Source organism: Cottoperca gobio, chromosome 4 (genome assembly GCF_900634415.1).
Source record: "Cottoperca gobio chromosome 4, fCotGob3.1, whole genome shotgun sequence".
NCBI lineage: Eukaryota > Metazoa > Chordata > Actinopteri > Perciformes > Bovichtidae > Cottoperca > Cottoperca gobio.
This window is the reverse complement of record NC_041358.1, coordinates 18,983,712-19,004,757: the sequence shown is the minus strand read 5'-3', so window position 1 is coordinate 19,004,757 and position 21,046 is coordinate 18,983,712. Positions and strand designations below refer to the sequence as shown.

The 21,046-nt window shown below is 40.6% G+C and overlaps 1 protein-coding gene across 1 annotated transcript in view; it reads left to right on the top strand.

Annotated features, from left to right (window-relative positions):
• Positions 1 to 21,046, top strand: part of ankrd13c (ankyrin repeat domain 13C) — a 28,858-nt gene that overhangs the window by 3,031 nt on the left and 4,781 nt on the right. Inside the window, exons 3-9 of the mRNA XM_029429007.1 lie at positions 6,508 to 6,612; positions 12,623 to 12,708; positions 13,785 to 13,830; positions 14,774 to 14,840; positions 17,027 to 17,171; positions 17,818 to 17,949; positions 18,813 to 18,974. Coding sequence (XP_029284867.1) covers positions 6,508 to 6,612; positions 12,623 to 12,708; positions 13,785 to 13,830; positions 14,774 to 14,840; positions 17,027 to 17,171; positions 17,818 to 17,949; positions 18,813 to 18,974 — 743 coding nt within the window. The remainder of the gene's footprint in view (positions 1 to 6,507; positions 6,613 to 12,622; positions 12,709 to 13,784; positions 13,831 to 14,773; positions 14,841 to 17,026; positions 17,172 to 17,817; positions 17,950 to 18,812; positions 18,975 to 21,046) is intronic.

Sequence of the window (21,046 nt, the reverse complement as noted above, 5' to 3'; positions counted from 1 at the left end):
TGCTGGCTCAAAGACTAATAGTTTGAGGCTGACGAAAGGGTTAATTAGTTGAGATACGAGAAGTCATTTTCAACTTCCATAATATTTGCGTAGTATGCTATTATTGCTTTTCTGCTGGCGTTTCTTGTGCTGAAGAAGTTACTTGGTTATTATCATATTTACTAGTTGATTTTAAACCGGTTGTGAAAAAGATGGTGCAAACAATGTTTCACTCGGATGGTTCAGCTCTGTGTAGTTTCCCAAAAGGAAATCAGAAAGTGGGTTGTGTATTTATGTGAGACCTAGAATAACAATCAGTTTGGCGTATAAGATGACTATGTCATGATGTATCAAGGCTTTGTAGAAGTATTTAGTTGATTGTGTTCTTAGCTGAATTGCACTGGCTGGACTGAAAGCATGTGCATAAAATATTAATGCAATGCAGCAAGTTCTCAGTGAACAATTCAAGCATAGGGTCCACTCACTGCACGTTCCCATTTATTTAGTGTCTGTCAGTGTAGCATGGGTTTCAAATGATTTCAGAGTGAAGTCCCTGTCAGTGGATTGCCGAAGTGCAGTGGTGGATGGGACGCTACGGAATTGATTTAGCTAATGAGGTTGCCTATCTCTTGCCGGAGCTGCTAGCCTTTCCTCCAGGGATGCTCAGGCCAGACAGACTGAAGGCTTCAGCATGAGATCATAGTCTGGGTGTGGCTGGTCTGTTGGGGCTGGACAGGGAAAGGCTCTCTTTGTGTGGGGTGTGTATTTACCTCTCACTAGACTTCCAAATACAGTGGTGCGTGTCCTATAATTCCATAAATTTGACCTTTTACTATTGCACTGGGAAAAATAACTTGTAGAAGAGATATCATTTTTGTCACTTAACCAATTCTGCCCATTGTTAACAAATAAAACACTGAGAAAGGAGTGTTGTATGTTCATAGGTGCAAGGCTTGTTTAACATTTGTCCAAAAAGGAACAGCACTGTGTACATTTAGTCTTTTATTCTTGTGAGATACTACAGTGTCTTCACCAACTCTCTCGCTCATAATTATAAGAACTGGTCATAGCACATCCAGGAAACATCCAGGAAGCATCCAGGAAACATGGATTACGCTGTCTCTGCTGCTATTACAGGGAGCTTTCTTCTCTGGGGGAAGCCAAAAGTCTTCAGGGGAAATATATATATAGCTGCTGCAATTTACAATTATTTCATAAGCGATTAATCTGCCACTTATTTCCCTAATTAATTTCAGTTATTGTTTTTCATAGCCCAAGCTGACATCTTCAAAAATCTACTTTCCACCCCAAATACATACAGCTTAAAATCATTTAAAACAAGCAAAATTACATTACAAAACACACAATAAAGTGCATGTAAATGTAATTATTCCTTTTTATATTATGCACATTATTTGATTTTTCTAGATAAAATACCCTGCAGACTAAAAATGTTTACAATAAATATTACCAACACAAAAAAAAACCTCTTTATGTGCGGCCCGGTACCAAATGTTCCACGGCCCGGTACTGGTCCGCGGCCCAGTGGTTGGGGACCCCTGAGTTACACAACTCCTAATTGAGGTGAATGAACAACAATGTGTTTTTCTTTTCAATAGATACTCTCTCGGTCACTATCTGACTCATCATTGACAATGTTTCCCAAGTGCATTCTCTGGAAAGTGAAATGACTAAAGTGCACAAATTATTGAATTTCACCCCCAGTTTCTTTTGAAATGACGCTGTGGTTAGAAGAATGAGATTAACCCACTTTTCTCCAGAAGCCTGTTTCCTCTCAAATGACAGAGTGTTTTCCTTTTGTCCAGAGGTTGTAATGTGTGTTGCCAGGGCCACAAAGATAAAATCACTAGATATTTTAAATGGGTTTCAGAGATACAAGATAACAACCTAGTGAGCCAAAGTGCAAGTCTGCAAAGTTAGTCTTCCTCTAAAACTGCTCATAGGCACATTTTATCAGGTCATCACTAATAAAAAAAATAAAAAAAGAAGAGCTGCCTGGATCAGAATGGGTGGTGGTGATGTGGTTTTTAAAAGCCCACAGAAGTGTCCAATCTGTAGCCACTGCAAGTAGTGAAGCACTTTATTTCTCCACTGTGCTCCGCCTCCCTCATTCCTCCGTTAGAGTTCTATATGACTCGAGCAGGTCCTCCACACAGCTGCTGCTCACTCAATCAATCCAGAAACCCACAGGGAGACTTCCTCTTATCAATACTTTAACGACTGTGTATCGAATCGGACAGCAAACCATTGCTTTAGAGTTATAGGCTAGATGTTAATGTATCAAAGCTGCTCTTTTCCATTCGATTCAAATGAATCACCTTCTGTTTAATTATTCTTTAACAGCTTCCAATTAAGAAAATACAAATAACAACAACTCAAAAGAACAGTATTTATATAATGCAACTGTCTTATTATTATTATTATTATTATTATTATTATTATTATTATTATTATTATTATTATTATCATTATTATGTCTTATTTTTCAAGAACAATTACCAAACGTTCTATGGTTTCTAGCTTCTCAAATGTTAGATTTGCTGCTATTCTTTGCCATATATGTTAATATTTTTCGGACGGAAAAAAGACGTAATAAATATGTATCCTTGGGTTTTGGGAAATCTGAAATGATGAGGATTAACATGATTTTGTAATTAATTGTAAATGATGTTCCATCATATAGGACTTCTCTTGTAGATTAATAATGGACAATAAGAACTGTGTGAGTTTTCTTTTTGTATCATGCAGCCAAAAAGTTGTAGCATGAGGTGGTTTGAGTTCATTGGCCTTACTTGACATTACATGCGCACAAAGCAATGCTGATGCCTAAACAATGTTGTGTAACCCTCACTCCAACCATCAAATATATTTTGTCTATCAGTTAATCCTCAAAGCCTGACAGTCGACTCGTGGTACCTTAAAGTCTGAAGCTAGCAGTTTGGCAGCTCAGGACACATGGCTTGGCTGTTTTCTCCATAGTTATATAATGCATATATGCTCAATGTAGTCATTACTATTACATAATCATTGGTTTTAGCAGGGTGATATAAAGTTCGAAGGCCAGAGGGGAATGCAGGGCTTACGTCAGAAAGAAAACGCTCGTGCACTGGGCTGCCTGTGTGTTCTGTACATCAACCTCTGTTATCAGCTGCTTCATCCCCGAGCCCGAGCACGGGATCGGACTAATGCATAAACACAGAGGTTTGCTGATGTAAGGCTCTTTGTGAGGCACTCTGCAGTTACATCCACTCTTTCTGGTGCCAACGCAGCTTCTTTATTTCATTAAAGCATGCAATATGGCTGATATTCGTCAAGCTTTCTGAAGTGCTGAGCCTCGGACAATATTCAGAGTTTAACATGCAGATCGCGTCGAGCAGAAATGTGAAGACATTTAATAAGAAAAAAGTCTTTGAACCTCAGCTGCTTCCCATTGGTCTTTGTACATTTTTCTTTGCCATGCTGCACATGGAAGAAAACTGTAAATTAGAGCAATGTGTTGTGTTTTTTTACAATTGCTTCTGTAAAGAATATAGACGGAGTGATTGGGTCCTGTCACAACTTTTCATTCATCTGTAAATGCACTCCTGGTTTAGCCACATACCTCTTTGTTGTGTGGATAACATGTTTAATTAGGAAGAGTTTCAAAATGTATTCCTCTCTGTCATAAAGAATGCATGAGACCCTGGCCTCTGTGTCATTAATAAAATATTGCGAGTCTGTAGATCAGAGGGGTGATGTGGTATTTTAGACGATGTGACAATGTTGTGATGTGCTACGCTCTCTTTTCAAAAGGCAGAAGTTATTACTTCTGGTGTTGGGCACCAGGTTGGCATTGTGAGTACACTACTTGAGGCAAGTTTTTAAAAGCTTTCATATGGATGTTAAGCAGAGAAACACGTCTGAACATGAGGACAGTAACCAGTTTGAATTTGTTTACATGACTAATAGGGTTGAGTCAAAGGTTTGAAATGAAAGAAGGGCTGTATTGAGAGCTTCTATGCATCAAGTGAGAGCCCTGCATATCCACTCAGCAGCAGACTGTTAGTAGGTAGCCTCTGCTTTGCGTTTTGACTGGTTTGCTGCTCACAAGCCTGTGACTGTGTCAGCTACTGGCCAGCACGCATAGACTCCAACACCATCATGAACGATGTCACGACAAAACTGACAGCTGAGCCGGAACAACAGGCTTCATTTTTGGCTTGCTGTAGTTTGTTGACAGGCTGCCCAGAGAGGGAAGGGATTTTGCGCTGCACTTACTGCTGATCTCGCCATTGAAAGAGGGATGAGCCTCTTTGGCTGTTTTCCCGCTGTTAGAATTCAAGCACAGCTCTGACAGGATTCTACACAGTACTAGGGGATGTTTGACATTTTATTCACTTATAACTTCACTTTTTATAGCAGTATAGATTCTAAAGTAGGATGCTGAGCGTTGTGTAACTGTAGGTCCCATATGGCCCTTTGGTTATTGGGCCAGCTGACATCTCAATCCTGCACACAATCTGCCCTTCTATAAAAGCAAGATTACACTTTATCATTGATTTGATGCTTCAGGAAACTTCACACATATGTATAGCAGTCAGACAACAGTTGCATCTAACATGTACAGCACAGAAGGAAACAATAAAGCCAGTAAAAGCATCTTGGACTTAATCTTTTGCTAGTTTGTCTTATGAAGAGGAGCTGGACGCAACATTAGAGCTGGGCACAGTGTTGACATGGAGTTAAAAATAGTTTCTTGAGCTTTTCTTGGGCTCTGATTATGAATTAAATATGTGTCACCATAGCAACAATAAAGGTGGTGACAAGAGGCAGCTCACAGGGAGAGATATTGGTGAGATATTGGGTCAGTCTCAACTTCTTACAGTAATTGTCACAAGTCCATTTATGGTTTTCAAATATACATGCCCTGTCCATGTTTGAAGCCAAACAGACTAGGCACGTCATGAGAGTCAGGTAGTTAACGTTAGCTGTTATTGAATAAATGCAGTTGTTTTGAAGGAGATGTTTTCACAGCAATATAAATCTAGAAAATAGATATTAGAGAAGGGATTATGACCCGTTAAACTTTCCTACCATTAGCTCTAAGCAGCTCTAATTAAGACTATTAATGCCAAGATCAAATTTGCTTATTCAAAGCAAATGTATGTTTATGTTTTTTACCGTGATATTGAATTGGGTATCCAGAATTGTGAAAATTCACTGGCATTTGTATAAACTACTAAATTTCTGATATCGTGGCATCCCTAAAAACAGACATCATTTTCCTTCATTCTGTGTCTTAACATTTTAATTCCTGGGTTGTGGATGCGTAGCATTAGGACATCAGAAAGTCAATTGAGGAAAGCCATTAAGCAGAAGCACTATAAAGCTTGTTCACCCATTGGTTTTTGGCCTTTTTAATAAAGGTAATTCTTGCTAAATACCACACCACCATCCCTTATGTTTCTCTGTGTATTGTTTTATCTCTCTAGTTAAAAGAAACCCATTTCCTGGTACCTGTGAGACACTTTTTATGATTAAGTGCAGAGTCTTGTTTTGCTCTGGTCAAAGAAATCTGTTAATCTTTTAATGGGGCTGCATTTACCACTTAGCAGGAATCTGCTCATCGTTGTATCACCTCTCTTTTTATTGCCTTAGTTGATTGTGTCTCTAGTGCCTCCTGTTAAGCAGAAAGCAGCCGCCAAGAGTTTAACCGTTAGTCAAAACAAAAAAAAGAAGACATGTTGGACTTTGCTTCACTGCTTACTTTACCTGTTTGTAGCTGAACCACCGTTTACATATTTGCTGATGTCAAGGTTTGTATAAAGTCTAGAAAGTTTGGTAATTTTCTACCGTTGGTTGAACACACAGATATTGCTGGACTCGCTGTTCTATTCAAACATTTAAACTCTAACGATTTAAAGACTCTGTTCTTCGACACCCTTAAAGATTCAGAAAAGGAAAGTTATATTCTTGTGTTCACTTGTCATTTATGGCTAAATAAGTCCTCTGTTCATCCCTTACTATGGAAATGAGCAATCATGATCAAAACACACAATCAAAGTTACTATGAACAGCTGTCAGTATTGCTTTGTTTCTTGCATTTGCATTTATAGTAACACTTTAGGTGTGATGATAAAGGCTTCCAAAGTCTGGACATGTTTTAATTTAGGTATCTTGAAACTGCTTTAATTTTACTTTTAAAGAGCTGTACAAACCCTGTAACCTTTTTTAATAAACATAGTAAGTTGACTGCTGTTTTATTCCAGGGATATCAATCTGCAAATTCTAAATTTAAAACTAAACCCACTTTGTTTTGGGAGCACCTAGTGAATAATATTTGTAAGCCATATGTGTGTAAAGATGTCTCTCTTGTCTTCTTTTTTTCTGCTGGTCTTTAATTTGCATACTGTATGTTGTTGTGTGTCTTGTGACGTCATTAGTTAAACTTATCATTTAAAAAAAAAAGTTATTATGATTTAAGCAGTTATCTATCTATCTGACCTTTTGTGCTTGTCCTTCCTACAGAGTGTGCACACCTGCTGCTGGCCCACAATGCACCAGTGAAGGTGAAGAACGCTCAGGGATGGAGCCCCCTTGCTGAGGCCATCAGCTACGGAGATCGACAAATGAGTAAGTATCTATGACCGACTGAGTGGCAGTGCTTAGTAACACAGTGAAACCCAACCACCGCTGCTACCAACTGGGGTGACGTTGGTCGGCCGGCGTATTTACTGAAATCAATGTGGCTTCAATTGGGTTTTAGTTTGGGTTTTTCACGTGGGAAACCAGTGATAAGGAGGAAAAAAAACGTCCAATCAACAGATGCAAATCAACAGTTGCCTCTGCACATTCTTCCACGCTGCTGCCTCCAAGTGAAACCACGACACCGACTTGCCTCCTTTGTCTCTCAGAGAGAGGGGGGGGACATTCCTCAAGGTCCTCTGGCTTTTGTGCTCCAATAAAAGGTAATTCATTAGACGTTTCTCTCTCATAGGCCGATTATGCTCAAGCCCTTGACTCGCCAGTTTTCTACCCACAGTTCATAGTGACTCGACAATTATTCTTAAAAAAAACATTTCAAATTGAAATATCTTCGTCTTTATTCAACCAAGGGCTTGTACAAAAAGCATCACTGACATGCAAGTGAAAGCAATCATGTTTTTATACGTACTGGGCGTTGGATGAAAACATGTTTGTACTGGCATATGTTTTTACTTATCTACTATTGAACTTCTGCTTATGAGCTTTTTTATTTAATTTTTGACTGCGCTGTGCCAAGTCACATTTGTTTGTACATTGTACGATTGGTGAATAAAGCGACAATCACAACTCGCCATCTGACAGTTATTCCCCTTTTTGTACTGGCCCTTTAAGACTGTATAGTCGTTTGATATCTCAAAGCCTACTTTTAAGTGACACATGGTACATTTAATCCATTATCTATTTAAAGCTCTTGATATTCTGGTCATGGCAACAGGAAGGCCTGAGGTTTCGTCTGTGTGGTGGAGCTCTGTAGTCAGGGTGAGAAACTAAATGGAAGTTGAAACTGCCATTTACCTACAACAATATTGCTACCAAACGTAACCCACACTGAGATGTTGATGGGCCAGTGTTGTTAACTGATATTGGCATATCACAGGTATATGGGGTTGTAGCATTATGTTTAAGCGTATTAAGTGTTTCTTCCAGACAATCCCTTTAATTCAGTAAATATAATAAGCCCTTGATGAATTATTATCTTGTTTTTTAGCCTTCTCCATGGTCTTTATTTGTATAATATATGTATCATTTGCACATTAAAATGTAAAAAAACAACTAGACCTGGGTTATGTATTTACATTAACCAAAATGTTTACAACAATTTTCAAACTTAGAGAAATATGGGTCAAGGGGGTCAAGAATAGGGTATGGCAAAAGTACTGCTGCAACTAGTTAAAACTGGAACTTGCTTTAATTAGTGTGGCCATTATCTGCCAGACACAGCCCCACTTCCTCCTTACCAGTTAACTGCTTTCTCTCACAATGAAAACCTAGGTCATCTTGAGGTCATATCTTCACACTGTAACATTTCCAGGCCATGGAAATGACGGCAATGGTTGTGAAGATGTCCTTTGTAATTGTTTTTGAGGTAGAGACTTGGGTTGTGTGCGACGTTATTCCTGCAGATAACTTGCCTTGACATTAATGTGACAATATTACATTGAGACATTTAGATACAGCTACAATATAGCTAAAACGTAAAGATAATACTGTTGAATTGACTGAAACGCATGATGAGTGTCAGTCCATCAGAGTGGAAGAGTCGGGGCTTATTAGCCCAGCAACTTGGCAGCAACAATAAGCAGCTTAAAGTGTCTCCATTGACTGCATCGTCTCTTATGCCACTTACCTTCGCTTGCCAGGTTTACAAGTGTCTGAAGCCTCCAATGAACTCTGTAACCCTTTTGTACATTACCGTGGACAGGTCCTCACCTCATCTAGGTTGTACAGATGCTTTGTAATGCAGCTACATGACATACTGTGTGTTTCTTGCAGCTGCTGCAGTTTGCTCCTTGTGTCTGAATATTGTTAAAATACATTCTTGGAACTAAAGGAAATCTCTGACTAAAGTTACGGTTAAAGGTTAAGTTAAAGGCCTGTTGAGAGGAAGCCATTGTACTATAAAAGTAATTCACTTCATAACAAAAAACTAATGTAATATAGTGGTGCATGATTATAAGACTGTAAGAGTATCTATGGGTTTTCTTTTAAGTAAAAAGCATGGAAGTTCATTGTTATCTCCGCCAAGCAGGTTATGTTTTCAGTTTGGTTTGTTGTTCGTCTTCTGTCAGCAGGGTTGTGGAAAAACTGATGCACAGATTTGCATGAAACTTGGTGGAAGGGCGTAGAAATAATAATAATAATAATACTCAAAGTACACTTACTAGCTTTTTCAAGGCTTCAAACGCATCTCAGGGTCTTAAAATGTGAAATGTGAAAAATCAAGGACTAAACTACTTGGGGTTGATAAAAGAAAAAGCCCCTCATTATCTTGCTCAAAATGGATTTCCTGGATTATATTTCATTGTCTCAGTGGTACCTGCAGCAACACGCACCTAACACAGCCCCCAGTATTGTTTTGAAGCGGGGCTGCTACTGTCTGTAAGCCTCCCAAATTATTCATTTATTTCAATGGGCAGAAGTTATTGTTTTCTTTGTTGTGGACACTATACGGCAAATGTACACCAGGTGAGGGGACAAACTAAGAATGATTCATAGACCTCTATGTTTGGTCAATGAACGAGCAAATTCACCAGGACTATACCTCTCTTGGCTGCGGGCCAGTAAGAGGAGTTTGTAGTCCAGATCAGTGTAAGAGATCAGTAGACAGGTCCGAGGTAACCCTACTGGCAGAACAGGTACAGTAGGTCAGTCTAGTCATTCCAAAAAGAAGAAATGCAGCTTCTGTTGCACTAAAGCAAAAACTCTGCTACTGAGAGACTGTTGTTGTGGTTTAACCTTCTTTGCCTCTCGGTGTTCTTTAAAGTCGCTCCAAAGTACAGAGCACGGCCTCTGTTGTGACAGCTCAGCTACAAACGGCTGAGTCTGCACACTGTAAACTAGACAATCGCATACAGAGTTTCACCTGGCTGCCACAATGACATGAAAGGATGGCGCTGAAGGAAACTGTGAATGTTTTCCCTATTCGGTGCAATAAATGTCAAGTCCTTTTACTGGCCTAGCCCAGCAGAGCCCTGCCGAGCTGAGTCAGCGTGTGTCAGGAGTCTGTGAGGGAAGTGGAGTACTAGGAGCTTTGTTTGTTTGATTTACAATAAGGCAAATGTCCAGGGCTAGACAGGGCATCATTTTATCATCTAGTTATAGAGGTCTGCTTCTCCATGTAACGGCTTCTTCTTTCCTGAAAGTGATTGATGAGAAACGATGCATGTTATTACCAATGTTTGTGACTAATTCCCATTTGGCAACCCGCGTTAGTTTGTGATGTGATGCATTGATCACCTGAGCGTTTGTCACATGCGGCTTTATCATTCGAACAAGGAGCAAAAATGTGTCTCTGAAATAGTATTTGTCATGTGTTTTGTTCAATAAGAGCTATTTCTGTCCTTCCACTCACAGCTGCAGGAGCTTGTTTAAAGGCTGCCACAGTCATGTCTGTGTTTATTAGATGGGGGAATTGCTTGCTTGCTTGCTTTCATTGTTTATTGCCTTATTTAAAGAACATTGGACCACGTTATACATTTACAAGATCAAGTGAGAAAGATTAATGATAAATGAAGATTATTATTGCTACCGTGGTTCTTTATGGTACTATAAGTGTGCCTGTAATATCATTTTCATATTTGAATGATTTTATTTATTTATTTGTGGACGAGCATTGGGGTTAGGCCGTGTGTGCCGTGACTATCACCAACCACTGCCCAAAGTTTGATTTAGTTTATGTCTAATCAGTTTGTCCACTTTTACAGACAATTTAGCTCGTAAGCAGCCAACATTTAGAAGATTTGCAATATTGTAAGTACACTGCATGTTGCTGCCTAGTCTGTACTGTAGTCATCTATATCTATAACATTTAGTATAGTTTCAGAGCAAAGTGAAGTCCTATTCTATTTGAAACGCAATAATACCAAAATTAAAGATCCAGATCCGCTGTGCTGAAGCTTTACGAAATATTTTCTTCCTCCCCAATACATTCAAAGCAGCTTATGAATTGTAATCAAAGATTAAGAACTCTCGTCCTGCACATGGTGTGTTATCTCCAGTTAATGTTGCCATTTTGAGTCTTTTAGTGATGTCTTGTTAAATGAATTCACCGTACCTCCAGTAAGTTTAAATATTTGAAACTATATTCAGATTGGCCTGTTTGCTACTGCCTGCCTGCTTTGCTCCACCACACAGTGACGCCACAGCGTACCTGAGTCAATATTGACTGTTGGAGACCTGCCAGCAGTTGTCCTGATCCAATGTCTAATTGTTAAATAGTAGCAGTTTGTGGTGATGTAAGTGCAAAATGGTGCTGACTCAGTCTCTTTTCATTAGTGTGTGGACGTGAAATAACTAAGATCACTCATCTAATTAATGCCAGGAAAGTGCCCTAATCAGTATCTGGGTGAAGTAGCTCCAGCGTGGAGTGTCAGTTTGGTTTAGTGTTAGAGCGGGCGCCTTTGGTTTCTGGGTCTGTGTTGGCTGGGTGGTCTGTGAGCAGATGGTGAGATTGTATCTTTTTCCTCGTCCCGCTGAGAAGCGGCGAGGATCAGGAGGAGCCCCATCCAGAGCTTGTCCACACTCATTAGGCAGCCGGGCCACAAAGACGCCCTCGTCACTTCACTTGTGTCTTTGTCAATTGGGCCGTGTGTCGTCATGCGTATTAGTGTGTGTGTGTGTGTGTGTGTGTGTGTGTGTGTGTGTGTTGTGTGTTGTGTGTGCGTGCCTTTGCTCTCATTTGGCCATATTTTACCATCGAGCCCTCTGTGCTGCCTCGTTGGGAGCATCAATAATACTATATGAACAACATGTTTGTGTATTTGACTCACCACATGGAACACACAGTTACAGTAGGCTAATGATTATGTCCACTATTGCTTTTAGTTCTATTCAAATGTAGGTCACTCTGAGTGTCACAAGCCAAACATTTATTTTTTTGAATTACTGTTTCCATTAGTTTATAAATCATGTTGTCATTTAATCCGCTCCTGGCTTCCTCAAAGCTCCACAATTATGTCAGTGAGCAACTGATGCTCCCACTCCTCCTTATAAACAGCAACTAACATTTTAATAAATGCTTGCTAGTTGGGTGTTGATCGTTTTTTTTTCTTAACCCTGTTTTGCTTTTGCATAAACAAGCAAGTCTCCTGCTTTCAATAGGCTTAAAAGCTGTGAATGCTTTTTAATCTGCCCCGCCATGGTTAAAAGTCTCCTGTGAGTATGTCTCTCCCCCAGGTCGTTAAGGAGGTTAAAGGCGCAGCTCATTAGCAGGAAGCTTCATATCTGCCAGGCTGGTTGTCTTTGAACTTCCTGGAAACGTTTGATCCCTGCAGGCGGTGTGCAGGGACGCTGCTGGGAGTGTCCCCTCTGGCCCCAGAAAGTCAACGTAACTTTGAGCTGAAAGCCATCGTTACTGTAAACTGCGGGATCTTTACTTTAACACGTCACATTGCTCACCATAGTGAGATAATGGTGGTGACTCGCAGTACATTCATACAGGCATTAGCTTAAGCCTTAACCCTCACACAGACCACCCTTGTCAAGTAAAAATAATTTTTTATAAATGTTTTAATGAATTTATTAGTTTTAGATTTATTTTCAAATGAAAAATGTTTTTCCAACTAATCATGATTAAATAGAAGCTGGATGTCATGCCATGTAGAGAAGGATACTTGCTGGTTGCCAAAACAAGAGCAACGTGGTAGAGAAATTAGTTTTTGAATATAGGGAATAAATCTTGGAGCAAGTTAAGTGGTGGGGTCAGATTCAGTAAAAGCATTTGGAAAAGATTCAGTTAGACGTTATGGGAAAAAGATGACATTTCTCTAATACACTTAATATCATTTTCTGTGTAGAAAAGGCTCTTCAGCCATCCCTTTTACGCTGCATAAATCTGCCTCATTGTTGATGCTGTTGCTCTCACTTTATTGTCTTTCAGTCACAGCGCTGCTGAGGAAGCTGAAGCAGCAGTCCAGAGAGACTGTGGAGGACAAGAGGCCCAAACTACTGAAAGCCCTGAAAGAAGTTAGTCTTGATGCTGTTCCTTGTTTCTGCTCATCAGATCTTCTTACTTCTCATTCCCCTGCCATCTTCTCTTTCTCTTCACATCACAACAAAACCAAGCCACGAGGGACACACACATACACACATTATGAACAAGGCAGAGTAGTAGTACCAGTTAAATGGTAAAGAAAAGCTCAGTGCTTTTACGTACATACACACACTGTAAACATGTAACTGCTAACAGACAGACAATTACCCTTCAGGGTTTCTCGTGTCTCTGTGTGACATGATGTCCCACTTACATAAACACACACTGTAAACATTTAGTCGCGTACAGACAGACGGCGAGGAGCCTCTCCGTCTTGTTGTTGCTTACAGGAAGTTTTGGAGGCCAAACTGTAGGCGTAATTATCTGGTGATTTTAGCTTCCAGGTCAGCTTTGCAGTCACGCTGCCCCCACAAGAGCGTGAGCAGATGGGCACAAAACAAGACCAAAAGCAATCGACTATCCTAAACCCTGTGTGTTTTTAACTGCATTTAAAGAGGTCTCTATAGTACAGGCTTCAGTCTTAATGTAAACGGCAGGTTTTTGATGTCTGTACAAGTTGGGTAGCCTGTTTTTGACGTGACGGGATGTGATCCTTCCTGGATGATGAGGCAGAGATGCCAGTCAGGAGGTTTTTCTGCGTCATAATCACAAATGAGCTCTGGGAAATGATGATCCGCTTCCTGCCCGACGTCATCGGCAATAACTGATTGAGAGCGCCAGTGATGGTGATGAGTTCAGATCATCCCATTTTAGTACCTGGCAGGATAATTGGGCTGCATTGAGTTGCGTCAGTCAGGCGTAATTAGTTGTGGATGGAGAGAAAAGCTCATGTTTACTCAGGTCCACGTCAACTGAAAGGTTTTGATGCATCAATAGATTTCTATTCTGCAAAGATGTCTTGTTTGTAAAAATTGGTCTAGTTTCTTATTTTTTCAGTTTTTGTTGCATGCACACAAAACACATCTTTTCACAAGTAGCTCTGTATTTTCCATCTTTTCCACTCGTGTAGTTTCGCTTGTGATTGAGATGCATTTGTCTTTGTTTGCAGCTCGGAGACTTTTACTTGGAGCTACACTGGGACTTCCAAAGTTGGGGTGAGTCGACCAACACCTTCTGCTGTCTTACGATAGTGACATCATCCACTCTGGAAATGAAACATGTGTCCTCAATAACAGTGTAGTCTGAAACACCAAGAGAAGAATGCATTACAGACAGAAACATGTGATGGGGGGGGGGTCTGCCAAAGTCTGCCTGGTTAGTGAGTGTTTATGTGCCTTAAAGGACATTGACTGTCAGATTCATCAGTGGCTGCAGGCTGAAAATGACTCCTCCTGCTGGACATGAAGTGACACATCATCCACTAATGTCAACATCCTTCCTTTTTATGATTATATCAGAACTAGCTGCTGATAATAGAAGCAAAATGTTTTCTCCTGCTGCACAGATCTGACACCTCATTTCACCTGATAAACTGGATGCAGATGAAATGTACCGTGTGACTAAAAGCATCTGCTGGTGCTGGTGTAGAAGCATTTGCTTAGTCGGCACAATTCTGGCCTCAGACTGTGAGCCTGGACTGAATTCTGTGTACTCTGTGTACTCTGTGAATTATTGACAAGGTGGACAAGATTATTACAGGAACACGAGATAGTAACTAAATGTAAACTGCATAACAGTGTATTTGTAAATGGAAATTGTGTATGAAATAAATAATTTGTAGGTTAGAGAGCTGAATATTTATAGAAGCATTTGGTTTTTTGTTCAATGCAGTTGTTTACAGAATTATATTTGGTCTTTTTAAAATACCTTCTTGAGTTTTGAGCAACGATAGAACAGCAAGGGAAGTTTCTTGCTCTGTTACTTCAGTAAGTATTACATATTTAGCCACAGACGTGCACGGTATACAGCCCTCTAGTCTACAGAGCTATATGATACTGAGGATGAAGTATCCTTTGGAGGATGATGGTCTGCATTATTGAGTGTGCTTTCTAAATATAGACATTTCACATGTCCTTACTGTATTTCTTCATGTTACAGTGCCTTTGCTCTCCAGAATCCTGCCTTCAGATGCATGTAAGATCTACAAGCAGGGCCTCAACATCAGGCAAGTCCTGTCCACAAATGAATTGCATTTTAATAAAGTGTGTGATGTTTGAAGACCATAAAAGGTTATTCTACAGCTGCTTTGTATCAGCAATATATTGTGTGGTTTTGTGTAAACAAGAATACCAACTTATGGAAACCACAGCAAAGTCTTTCTTTGAAAACATTTTATCGAGACACTTTGTTACTTTTTAAGTCTTAATTAATTAATCTGTCATCTTGTGCTGCAAATACCAACCGCTCCTCTCCACCGCTCCATTTTCTCTCCTCAAACTTGTTTGGTTAGCTAAGACTGTGAAATCAGTGCCCGGCAGTGTGAGGAAGAATCACAAGAGGGACACCTCTGTGCACAGATCTTTTACTTCTGTGTTACAGTTTAAATCAGAGCCTCATAGAAGGAGAGTTACAGTAATGTGCCGCACAGCTCGCTTACAAAGAACGTCAGCAGAAATGTGTCACACTCTGACACGTAGTAACAAAAATGAATCTACATCACAAATCCACGGTGCTGCGTTTCATGGCCTTGTGGGCAAAAAGCTAACACCGAGCAGCGTTCAGCAGCCTTGAGGTTCAGCTCTCACAGCGAGGGCATATACACAGACATCAACACTCACTGGGTTATATGTTAGACCAGGGGTCGGCAACCTTTACTATTATATTATATTTATATATATATATATATATATATATATATATATATATATATATATATATATATATATATATATATATATGTATGTATTTTATATATTATCTAAAGAGCCATTTGGCCCCTCTTCCACCAAATAAGATTTGTCTGGAGCCGCAAAACATATTTGATAACACAGCTTATAGATTTAACATATAGTTATACTACATTTGTTGCATTTATGAAATTACAGAATGACAATTTGTACCTGTTTTAACAAGACAACACACAACTCTTTAAATACAGTGGCATGTTCAGGCCTACTTTGAAATAAATGAAACACAGAACTCTGCAGCCTATTTGAGTCCTCTCCATATTTGTTGAATAAAATAACTCAAGATAAGCCCCCTGCAGGGAAAGGCACCGCGCCCGTAGACGCAGGAGAATGTGACGCATTTTTTAGTTGACGAAATATTAAAAAAAATATTATATTTCAGTGTCACAATATCACCTCAAACTCCAAGATAAGAGGCGTTCCCTTTGAAAGAGTGTCCACTGTGCAACAAAAAATACATGTTCCATGTTTTGTTTTTTTGTCAAAGCTACAGGGAGCCACTACAGAGGGGTTAAAGAGCATGTGGCTCCTGAGCCGCAGGTTGCAGACCCCTGTGTTAGACAAACCAGGGCAGCTCTTTATCCAACACACACACACACACACACACACACACACACACACACACACACACACACACACACACACACCGGTGCTTCTATATTTGGGTATCAAAAACATATCGACTACATCCATTTGAAAAATGAAGTCGACACATAAAAGAGTGTGTTCGTGTCTCTGCATGCTGCATGAGATATCCTTGATGTGGAGCTTGTCATTATTCTTTGGAACTGCTCCTGGCGGTGTAATCTGGTATTCAAAATGCCCTCTTATTAACCGGGAGTTGCAGGGAGAAAGCGAGAGAAACTGTCACCGCAAGTTCATTTACATTTTAGTGCTCCAGTGTGTCAGGCCTGTCATACCTACCCATAGCACCTACCACTTTGTGTCTGGTCTTCACAAACAGAGCAGATATTCTCTTTGCTGGCGCACCTCATTTTAGGATTACCCACTTTGACAAAGTGAGGAGAAAAAAAAAAAGATTCTTGAATTGTGTTGTTGGTTTCCCATGGCAATGATTACCATACACATGGTCTCTAAACTCTCAGAGCAAAGGTGTGACATCCATCACAGGTTTTTCTTTCCGCTTACAGTTTTGACACTGTGTGTGCTGGCGTCTTAGTGTTGGCTAAAGTTAAACTCTGTGCAGCTCTTTTGTTGTCATCCTCCGTTTCCTTTTTCCTTGTTTGGCTGTCTTCTCCTTTCATGAGTCTAAAGTTCCCACACTCAACCCACTCTGTGTGTGTGTGTGTGTGTGTGTGTGTGTGTGTGTGTGTGTGTGTGTGTGTGTGTGTGTGTGTGTGTGTGTGTGTGTGTGTGTGTGTGTGTGTGTGTGTGTGTGTGTGTGTGTGTGTGTGTGTGTGTGTGTGTGTGTGTGTGTGTGTAGACTGGACACTACCTTGATAGACTTCACAGACATGAAGTGTCAGCGTGGGGACCTCAGTTTCATCTTCAACGGCAATGCCATCCCCGCCGAGTCTTTTGTTGTGCTGGACAACGAACAGAAAGTCTACCAGCGGATACATCATGAGGTGTGTGTGTGAGACACGAGCTGATACAAGACTGAAACACTGCAACTGTCAATTGTTTTCATCATTGGATTTATAGTTTTGTCTACAAAATGTCAGAAAATAGTGAAAGATTGCATTCATATGTTGCCATAGCATATTGAAATATCTTGTTTTGTCCAACTAACAGTTAAAAGCTGAAAAACATTTCATTTACTGTCACCGTAGACAAAGAAAAGCAGCAAATGGTAACATTTGAGAAGCTATTTTTGCTTGATGAATCACGTCTAACTATTAATTGCTTATCAAAATAATTGCAGATTAACTTTCTGTAAATCGTTTAATTGTATTAACTCTACCGCATTAGAGGTTTTTGGTTGTGGGACTAAAACATGTATTGTTTGTTCTGAAGGTGACGCTAGAATAAAGGCTGTTAAAATATAACAGTATGTTTACGTTACATAAAACATTCCTATTTTGACCTGAGAGTGAAACTAGACAGAAGGTCAGATGTCATTATCACTTAAATATTCATACCATATTGAGATCTCCTGCTCTTGACCAAAGTGTTGGAACAACAGACCGACATCAACGTGACGCTGCTCTCCAGACACTGAGTCCCTGCTTGTGTTGACCTCTGTAGTTTCCTGACTCTGTGCTTTCTGCTCAGGAGTCGGAGATGGAGACAGAGGAGGAAGTGGACATTCTGATGAGCAGCGACGTGTACTCCGCCACTCTCTCCACCAAGTCCATCACCTTCTCCAGGGCGCAGACCGGCTGGCTGTTCAGAGAGGACAAGACGGTCTGTGTCTGTTCTTATCATAATCATACTCCCAACCACTACACCTCTTCAGAGTCAGCTGGGGGTCACAGGGTTTCACCTGGATGTGGAATTTCTGGAATTTTTAGTAGCTTGACTCAGACAGAATTTGATCAATTGTCTGGGTAAGGCAGGAAATGGAAGTTACACAGATATACATCAGAAGATATATCACAGGTTATGTTTAACATAACATCAGTAACTATATATGAAAGGTTTCAGCTGGTTTACTTAAAAGGAACCCAGACTGTTGAGCCCTTTACGACATGTCTGATCTGAAGAACATGGACAATATAAAGGCCTTACAATATTTGAAGGTCAGGGGAAGTGCTCTGACTGAGTGCTGCATTTGCTGTTTTATTAAATTCACAGAAAGATATGGATCCCTGGAGTCTCCCTTTTTACTTTTACTTTACTGTAACAGCAATAGTGGCAAAAGATTGCAGATAAATTAGCAATCGTTTGACAGGTCTGGACTGAATGAGCCTTTTTTCTCTTTTCTCTCCATACCTAAGGGCAAATAATACATTTTGTCGCCATTATGTGTTATTAGCCTGACCCCTCTGCGTCTCCTTGTTATCTCACCGTGTTAGAATATGACTCTTGTTTCAGAACTACAATTCTGCTATTCATTGCGGTAAATAAATCAGTGATAACCCCGGGAAGGAACCACAGGTGATAGGCTCAACGTTAACTGAGACGGGGCAGGGGGCAGGAAGGAAGGATGGGTTCTGTGGGTATTGCTTTCCGTCCTCTCGCTCCTTTGTCCTTTTTGACATGTGTTTAAAAGATGATTTGGTGACTCGGCGGGGAGGGACTCATCTTACTGTTTCTTCTACCTCCAGGAGCGTGTGGGAAACTTTCTGGCAGATTTCTACTCTGTGAACGGTCTGGTGCTCGAATCCAGGAAGAGACGGGAACATCTGAGCGAGGAGGACATCTTGAGGAACAAAGCCATCATGGAGAGCCTGAGCAAAGGAGGGAATCTCATCGAGCAGAACTTTGAGGTGAGTCAGCTTTCAAATATGGCTGATGGAGGAAGCAGAGGGACTTCCACCAGAGCATCAAATGTACAGCCTCAGTGCCACAATGCCCCGCCAGCATCACCCAGGATGTGATTTTTGGGTTTATGGGGCACCACAGATTATCACATCACAAACATCCTGTCATAGATTGGTGCTCTAAACATTGACATTACACAGGAGCCAAAAGGATTAACATCCACCTTGACTTTTTTTTAAAGACACATAATATTTAATGACTCCCACAGTGCTGTTATGTACTGGACAGTACAGTCTGTACTTTAATACGCAGTAGAGCATTTGTACTTGTGCACCGATGCATCTGCAATTAAACCTTTCTTTGCCAATGGCGACTTAAACTGAGCGGATCATGTTGGAGCTGGAGCTGGAGCTAATACATGTTGAACAACAGTAGTACATCAAATGATGAAACATGAATATATTAGCCCTTCAAAGTCTCAAAAAAGGTCAATAACTAGCTTTGTTGGCAGTATAGAAATACATCAGCAAAGTTATGCGCGTAACAAACCAGGCTGCAGCGGCTAACCATAGCTACCAAGCGGACCAATCACAGTTGTCTGCGTCGCCGCAGCGTGCCGTTACATTTCTCTATGGCGTACGGTACTAAAGTATAAACCAACATCCAGTGTCAAGTGTCTCCAGCCTACAGATCACAACACTGTAGATTTAAGATTCTCTATCTGACCTATGTTATTGTAGAATGTTTAATTTAATTAGTTTTATGTATTTCATCAGCCCTTTTTGACCAAAATGTTCCAGGAACCAGAGGAACTTAAAGTCTCTTTCCTGTATCCCTCTTTGCATTTCCCCGTGCATCTGAAGAACCCTGAAGAAAAAACGTTGGTTTTAAACATTCTCACACCGAAGAAACAATAACACAAAGTGATTCTCTGAACAATCGGCGACATTCTGCCCCCGCAAACGAAGTAGGGAACTAAAGGTTTCACACCTGAAACTATCTCACAGGATCTAAATGTAGTCACAGAAATTCCTCGCAATGTATCTCCGCTACATATCCCCTCCGGTTGTTGTCGGAACGGGTTCTCATTCTGTAAACAAGCAAAACCTCACTAACAAGTTGACAACTCTGTCTGCTATCAGGAGCAGAGCAAAGTACAAACGAACAACCATGTCGGGCAATATCGAGAAGATCTGGCGTTTATGGTGCAAAGTAACCTTTAGCCCCCTGCGGCGCTCATTGATTGATTGATTCTTTTTTTTAACTGAGAAATCCGGATGCCAGAAGAATCAGTCAACTCGAACCCGGTGGATGAGAAGGTCCGGACCCAGAAGAGGCTTACTCAGTATGAAACAGAATACATGAGGGCTAATGGAGAGCAAAGACGCACATTTAAACATTTGAAGTTACTTTGTGACTCACTTTTTTTTTTTTAGTAAAAATGAGAACCAATTGGAGCATTGCTCTGTCCATAAACATCCTGTTTACTTCTGCCTTCAGCGTAACCACCAGTCCAGTCCTGAAACTGTCCTGTCCCGCTGGAACCTTGGGGTAGGACTTGAGTCTCCGACAAAATAAGCCTCACAGTTCTCACTATCTGCACAAAGATATATTCTTTAGAATCAGCACCTGACTTCCTTTCAGACCCTGTCAATCAACTTTGCATGGTTTATTGAAACATTGCTGCCTGACTCCCCGTGGTCGTTTCCCCCCCCCCCCCCCTCCTCATCCACAATGCATGGATCCCAGCACTGCCACCTAGTGGTGGAATCTACACAGCCGCACATTCACAGGAACGACTCTCCCATCCATTATCCGTCACTGTAGTATGTTCCAGAGCTTGCTTAGAAAGCCCTCGTCTGAACACTGACACATAATAAAGCCACACAGTGAAGTCAAAGCCTCTCGACACTCAATGGATGCCTTTTAACTGCTCTGTTTGTTTTTCTGTCGACTCTCCCTTGTTCTGTGCTGGCCTTGGTCTCATCACAGTGTCCTCTGTTGTCTGTCGACCTATTTATACTCTTTGAAATTACTCATGTTTAAAGTGGAAAAGCTGTGTTTCAGTGGGTGTTGG